The following is a 7,953-nucleotide window of genomic DNA, read 5'->3' on the forward strand; positions in this document are numbered from 1 at the left end:
GTTTTATTCTTGTTTTATATAATAAAGGGCATTACAGTTTTATGCCAGGTATCCTTAGAGCCTGTTTTGCACATCATTCATCTGATAAAAACCAATTTTTCTAAGGATTGCTTATTGTCTGTTTCTTTTCATGAAAATAATGCATGTGGCCACTAGTTGACAGTTTCATCAGTATAAGGCTGTTGTGCAGATTTAATTCTATTCCTTCTTGTGCTGAGGAATTTAAAATTGTGCTTATTCCAGGGGATTTCAAGTTACCAGAAAGAGAAATTCAAGTTTGGTGGCAGGAATATGTATAGAGTTTCATATATAAAGAGCTGGCAGCTGAATCTTTAGGTGCAGCTAATAAAAATTTTAAACATGTACTGATGATGTCCTGTTGTCTTGCTGGGATCATAAATGGCTTTTTACTTCCTGAGCTGTTGTATTTCCAGTTCTGTGGTTGCAAAGAAAGATTTGTATGCTTGGAAAAAGACTTTTTGATTTAAATCCCTCTAAGTTCAGGGTGGTTTTTTTTTTCCCCATTTCTAATTGAAGCCTAAAACTTTAAACCTGCAGTGATGAGTAAATTTATTTGCAGCAGCCTGGACAATCTACCAAGATAACTGAGAATCTTTCTTTCCTGGTTCCTGCAGAACTCTGACATTGCCACCATCTTCTGTGCCCAGCGTGTCCTCCTGCTCCTTGGCCTGTTCTACACTGGCCTGCTGCCCTTCATTCCCTTCAAGGAGGAATTCTTTGAAATTCCAATGCCTTCCATCATCCTCAAGTGAGTCCCAGTGGAACCCAATTCCAAGGCACTGTCTTAGTGAAATTACTGCTCTAATTTGAGCAAGGGCAAGATTAATTCTGCGTGTTCCTCTTGCAGGAACATCTCAAATCAGATTTTAATCTGCCCTCTGATGATTTTATTTCTTCTTCCTCAACAGGCTGAAGGAACCACAGAAGATGTCAAGAAGCCAGAAATTCATTATCTGGTTGGCTGACACGTAAGATTTTCATCTGATTAAATTTTTATTTGTGTTTTGCCTTTATATTAACAGTTGATTTAAGCAAATAAGACTAGCTGTTGCTGTAACCATGTGTTATATTTTTAAAGGTTTTTCCAGCTTTTTGTCAGGATAAATCATATTCAAATCTTATGCAGGTGTCCTGTATGCTTTTATTTTTCATGCTCTGGAGCAGTGCAGTAACAGTGGGCATTATTCCAGTTGAGCCTATTTAACTTCTGTTTTGAAGTGTGTTCAGCTGATTAACGTGCAATTAAATGCAGATTTCATGGATGTGACTGTTCCATAACGTTGTCAGGGTTGCCTTACAAGGAACACTTTGCATTTTAAGGATATCAGTGCTTCAGAGGGATCTTAGTCACAGGCTCTGAGGCTGCAGGGGGTGTCTCCTGGCTCTTGTTTCTGTCTCTGACATGTGCCAATTTAATTTCTCAAGTGGCCACTGGAATTTTCGTGTCTTTTGGTGGGAAGGATAAAATCTCTTCCGAAAGCAAGAGGGTTGATTCATCAGATGTGGTACCAGGGGTGAAGGATTTGTCTGCTGGATTTGAGCTTCAGCAGGTTGATAAAATAACCAGAGCTAATGCAGATTTCTGGGTGTCAGGATTAACCAGGCTGGAGCTGCTTGAACAGGAAGTTTTTCTGTAATGAGCTTTCTATTCACTTCCTTGTGGAAATATTTACAGAGCATCAACAGACACTGAAAATTTGATGTGTGTTTGAAGTCCTCTCTCTTTTCCACAGTTTGCTGATGAGGAAAGCACTGTTTGACCATCTCACAGCTCGGGGCATTCAGGTACAGTGGGGCAAAATTAAAGAAATGTGCTTTTAACCCAGTGAGAACTGATTAATTGTGGGTTCATGTTCTCCCCAATGTGTTCTGTTGTCTTGCTGGGATGATAAATGGCTTTTTAGTTCCTGTTGTGTTTGCAGATCTGTGGTTGCAAAGAAAGATTGGTATGCTTGGAAAAAGACTTTTTAATTTAAATCCTTCTAAGTTTGGTTGTTGATTTTTTTTTTTCCCCACTTCAAACTGAAGCCTCAAAATCAGTTTATAAACCTGTTGTGGAGTTTTCACAGAATAATATTTGACTTTTAGAAAGATCTAAAGTCTTGGTGAAATGGAATTGGAGCCACCACTAAAAAAAATGTCCCTCTTGGAAGGGCATGATTGTGTGGCATCATAAGGGAATAATTTATCATTTTAAATATATGTGGCATCATCTGTCTCACATGAAACAACTGAGGTCAAAAGTCACCTTTAAAAAAAAAAACCAACTTAGTATTTCCTGTGATAATTTGTTCTTCTCTCCCATCTTAGGTGTACATTTGGGTACTGAATGAAGAACAAGAATACAAGAGAGCATTTGACCTTGGAGCAACTGGAGTGATGACAGACTATCCCACAAAACTGAAGGAGTTTTTACATAATTATCCAGCATAAAAGAAGAAAACCGAGGAAGTTCTTGCAGAATAGATTGTGAGCCAAGGATTTTCTTCATTTAAACAAAAAAAAAAAAATTGGGGGCAGCATCCACAGATCATTTTGCTGGAAAGATGTAATTGGATGATCTGTTTACCTTGTTGTCAAGTCACTACCTAATGTAAAGGTTGTCTATTTATTTTACAACTGTAACCACATAGTTTACATCTGTAAATAGAGCTCATTTAGCAATGGCACACTTCACAAATTGTGATGACTAGGAAGAGAGTTGGGTACCTGGAGATAATGAGCATTATTTTACCTGTCACAAGTGTTCCTACCCAGGTGTCAAGACACAGCAGTTATTCCAGTGATATCCTAGCGAGCAGAAACTGGAGAATTTCTGGAAGTGTAACCTGTGTGCTTGCATTTCTTGTGTTGCTTTTAGTTTTCAGGTAACTTGTGGAGCAAAAGAAAAAAAAAAACAACCAGGCACAGGAGAAACAGCAAAGCAGAGCCCCTGTGTGTGGCCAGGTGGTTTAAGCCTGTGAAGTGCAGTCAGTAAAAGTGGTCACTTTTTAGCCAAAATTAACTCAGTCAGGATGGATTTACTCTGTTGCTCTCCCTGGCAGGAATGCTGGATTTGAGTTGCAGCTGTTTTAGACTCTTTGTGATGTGATGGTAATACTGTGACTTGTTGGTCAAGGTCTAAATACAATATTTGAGCCAGGATCTAGGTTTGACACTGAGTTCCAGCTCAAGGCTCCAGGTTTGCCCCTGGTGTGAGCTGACCTTGGCATGGCAGTGTGTGGCCTTCCAGAAAGGCAGATTGCACTTACCCCAGAATACACTCACTTTGAAATAGCCTTTTCACAAAGGAACACAATGTCCTGCAAGTCTTTTGCACATTTTGATGAACAGGAAATCGTTTTTAGGGTGAGGGACCAAAGAAGACTTAAGTTTGGTCAGGAGTTCCTATCAAATGAATTCACCCAAAGCAGGTTTTTATTTATAAAGGGAGAAAGTGTCAGTCTGGAATGTGTGTAAATTTTGATCTTTGCTCTCCACAGAAGTCCACTCAGTAGCCATAAAGTTCACGTGCATGGACATGGAAATAACTTCCCTGGCAAAAGCCAGGAAACCCCAGGGATTGTGGAATGGGATCAGGCAGGAGGGTGTTTCTGGAATACCCTCACGTGCTGCCCTGTCCTTGGGAGCAGGTGGAATCCATGTGCCAGACAGATTTGAGCCTGCAGTGCCCCTGTGCTTTGGTGTGCCCAGGTCAGTGCTTGAGGGGTCAGAAGGAGCTTAATTACTGTGGCTTAATTGTACCCAATGTCATGTATAAAGCTCAGTCATTTCATCAGCAGAGACTATCACTAAACACTAGTTTTTATTCCAGCAGTATCTGTTCCCTTCACATGAAAATGATGGATTTCAGTAATAAATACAGTGGCCAGAGGCAGGAGTGTATTCCCTGCAAGGTACACTCACTGTTAGGAGGACTTGGAAAGTTGTTTTTCCCTTGGTAGCTCAGATATGGCAGGGCAAGAACCCTCCCAAATTTGTCATCATGGAGCATCTTTGCTGTGTCAGATGTCTGTGAGGAGGCTGCTGGAAAGCCAAATCCAACTGCATGGATAGTGCTTTGTTTCTGCATTACAGTTCCTTTCTGAGGAATATTTCTATTGGATGAAATGGAAGAAACTACTGAATTTGGGATTTAAGTGATTTTACTGATGGTGGCAAATGAGTTAATGGTGTCCTTTTCAATATCTGCCTGGTTAAGGTGACTGCAGATTCCATTTCCTCCTGATTTAATCACCCTTGTTACTTATTGAATGGAAGAGAGGAAAAAGTATCTCCTTAAACTGTTCAGGGGAAAAAGGATGAATTATTTTTTATGTAATAAGCTTTTTTGTTTCCCTTTCAGATCAGTTCTGTCTGGTCAGATAAGTTCTAATAATGAGTCAAGTCATAGCTCTGCCTCCTTTCTAGAAGTCACAGAATAGTTGTAGAATAAGCTCCATATGCAGCTCAGTAAGTAAATTAAAAATTCCACCTTTCTGTCTTAATCTGGGTTAATACCAGTTTGTAGCCCCAGGTAGTTTTTATGCAGTGTGGTTTCCTTAAGCTCAGTTTTATTGCTATTGAATTTCCAACACATGCACCTCAATTAAAGATAATTCTGGTTTTAGAGATTGCTACCAAATAGCACTTACACATCAGAACCTTTTTTTTTTTTTTTCAGGCTAGGAAGAGCTAAGTTTTAAAATACCATTTTTAATCTCTCAAGGGACACGTGATGACTTGGTTTGTCTCTCAAGTTCCCCCCATCACTGACTAAATAAACTATTTTGCATTATTCTGTATTGAATGACAAAACACAGATGCAGTTTTTTAATTTTAATATTTTTCCTCTCTAGCAGCAGTGTTGGAAATTTCTACCTTCAAAGATGCTCAACACATTTTTCAGCCATTAGACCCAACCAATCTTCCCACATCTGATGTAGCTCTTGACTGTGCTGTTTATACATGAGCTTGGATAAATCTGCTGCTCAATATCTGGAATTTAAGTGAGGCAAGTTACATGGGAGGGAAGGGGTTCAGTGCTGGAAAAGCTGCTGAATTTATCCATTCACCTGTTTGGGCTTTAGTATAAGACTAAAATTTGGTCTCTTGAGACAGATGATGGTTCGTGGATGATCTGAGCACCAATGCACAGGGCTGAGGCCATGAAAACTGCCTGTGACAAAATAACATGGATTTGAGGCAGCTGTTGAATGTTTGCTGTATCAAATAATTGTTTTAAATATTCCAGAACTCGCTGTGTGATTTTTTTTTTTTTTTTTAAACCCACTGGTGCAGAAAAGCTTTTGTTGGGAACTTGCACAGTTGTCCAGGAGGATGTTCAGTTGATCTCTCTCTTCGAGGGGAGATTCTTTTCAGGTACTTTTAACTCTAAATATTGTTTTAACACTTACTGTGTTCTCAACCCTGCTGCAGAATATTTTATGTATGAAGGATGATGTGTGTATTTCATGCACTTTTAATTTGCAGGAAGCCTCGTGCACCTCTGTAGCTCCCAAGCTATGAAGGGTTTTCTCTTTTTGTGTGAAGTAAGATGGGCGCTTTCGAAATGTGACACGTTAAAACGTCTTTGCCCATAAAAGATCTAAAACCTAAACACTAATTGTGACTTCTTTGCCTAAAAGCCTCATTTCTGTGATGATGATTTTATATTTGCAGTGTAGTAAACGTTGAGCTTTTGATGGTGGTCCTGTGTTAAATGTGCTGTTTGGTGTTTGCCCAGTTTGCTGATGAATGGCCTGGTTCTGGTGCACGTTTATGACATTACAGGTCAGGTTTTGAAAGCACTGACAAAATCCACCTTGTGCAGCCTGGTTCTAGACATCAGACTCATTAGTTTAATTACAGAGTGTAGCAGTTCCCAGCTGTGGATGATGTCACATCCTATTTATTATGTAAATCACACCTGAATTGAATGGGGGAGTGAAAACGCTGAGGAACTGCAGGTTGAAATGAGAGCCTTCACTGCAAAAGGGCTGTGTCTGCTTTTTTCACTTGATTAATAATCACATTCATCTATTTGGCCTCTGAAACAGTGAAGAGCTGATAATTTACACTTTAAATTATTTTACTGTGGCCTTTAAATCACCCTTTAAATTATTCCTTTCTGTGATGTCCTAAGGACACTTATTTCTGTCTCCCCCACAATGTCTTCCACCTGCTCCCTTTTCTGGGAGATTTGTGGTGAGATTGGGGATGATCAATGAAAAATCAATGGATTATTGAGTATAAACAGCCTCTGGGAGTTGACAGGTTGATTTGGGGACAGCAAAGGAGCTGTTTTGAGTTTGTATTAACAGGAGTTCCACTTGCAGAATTTTCTGTACACTGTGTTGTCCTGTCTGATGATGAGCAGGTTAACATTCCCTCTAGTCCTGGAGATAAATTTCCAGCTTTCCTACTGGATTTTCATTAAATAACATTAAATAGTAGGTTTTAAGCTCAAATATAATTTTAAAGCCTTGAGGGGTTCCTGTTAGGTGAAGTGGAGGTTTGTATGCAGTGGTGTTTAGTAACTTTTAAAGGATTTGGGCAGGGTGAGGAGAGGGTTCCCCAGGTTGCTGTGGATGGTATTTTATTTTTTTATTACACATTCCGAGTGGTTAATAAACCAGAAGATGGAATTGGGAAGCATTAAGGAGTGGTCACATTTTTTGAAGATGGAAAGTGTTTGCCTGCAGTCGCTTCAGGTTGTGTAACCTGTCATAAAGCAAACAGATGATTCAGGAGATTTTTCAGAATCCAAGAAATTTGGATTTCTTACCCAAAGCAAGGCGCAGATATTTTAAGGAATGTTCAGGATCTACTTTTCTCCGCTGATGAGCAAGACAAGGATGGAGGATAAAATCCCTGGAGAACGGATGAAATTGTGTAGGAAACACGAGCCACCCAACCTGAACAAATCCCCCGGGTCGGTCCCTACCGTCCTCCTGCCGCAGGAGGCCGCCACAGCCCGCGCATTCCCCGCGGATTCCCGCTGGATTTCCATGGAGCTCTGTGCTCCACACGGCAATTCCCAGCAGCCAGAGGGATGAGGAACCTGCAGTGCAGAGCTGGGTTAAAACCGGAGGCTCGTCCAGCTGCAGGTCCTGAGTTTTCTGGGCCTGGTTGAGCTGGACAGTGGATTTAGGGATGGTGGAATTCCCAGTTCCAAACCCTGTAATTTTCCCGTGGGAAGGAATAGGAGTGATCAGCTGTAGGCTGTTTTACAGCCTCACATCTGATGTCTTGGTGATTTTTTGGGGAATGAGATGAAGGACTGGGGAACAATTACAGGTTGTTGGACCTAAAATTATGATGCTGTAAGTTAGGGAAGGAAAACTACTTCTGTCACTGATGGAAACACCTGAAGTGCTTGAGGATGTTTCTGAAAAAGTCTGAAATATTCCCAATTTACAAATGAAGAAGAAATCTCATCTGATCCTGTCTGTCTTAATGACAAGGCCAGTAACACCAGCTGCAAACAGAATTTGGGAATGCTCAGAAACTGAGGTTTTGATCAGATTTTAAGCACCATTTGTAGTGCAGCACTGAAAGGTTGAGGCATCAACCTGATATTCCCTCCCCTCACTATTGCCATGGCAAAAGTGCCCCCAGGCAGTGATGCTTTATCAGCTGGGGCTTTTCTGGTCTAAAGGTAATAAAGGTTTAAAAGGTGGCAGACACTGAGCAGGGAAACAGCAGCTGTGCTGCTCAGGCTCCAAAAAAAAAAAAAAGTGGGTGTTTGCAAATAGAGAAATTTTAAAAATCCTGCTGAGCTGCTCAGCTAAAAGTTACAGGTTAGAGCCAAAATTCAGAGTTTATTTTTTTTTTTTAAATGAATAAATTTCTCCCAAGCTCAGCCCAGCAAAAGTTTCGTGGTGCTGCTCAAGCTGGGCTGGAAAAGTTTGCAACCAACCTCTGTGACCAGAATCTGATGTGAAAAAGTGA

General features: G+C 40.5%; 1 protein-coding gene across 1 annotated transcript in view; it reads left to right on the plus strand.

Moving 5' to 3' along the window:
* Positions 1–5,710, plus strand: part of GDPD1 (glycerophosphodiester phosphodiesterase domain containing 1) — a 16,675-nt gene extending 10,965 nt beyond the window's left edge. Inside the window, 4 exon segments of the mRNA XM_027660321.1 lie at positions 584–769; positions 930–989; positions 1,755–1,806; positions 2,332–5,710. Of these exon segments, the coding sequence (XP_027516122.1) occupies positions 584–769; positions 930–989; positions 1,755–1,806; positions 2,332–2,454 (421 nt within the window). The 3' untranslated portion in view covers positions 2,455–5,710.
* The last annotated feature ends 2,243 nt before the right edge of the window (positions 5,711–7,953 follow it).

This window comes from Corapipo altera, unplaced genomic scaffold, assembly GCF_003945725.1.
Source record: "Corapipo altera isolate COAL_440 unplaced genomic scaffold, ASM394572v1 271, whole genome shotgun sequence".
NCBI lineage: Eukaryota > Metazoa > Chordata > Aves > Passeriformes > Pipridae > Corapipo > Corapipo altera.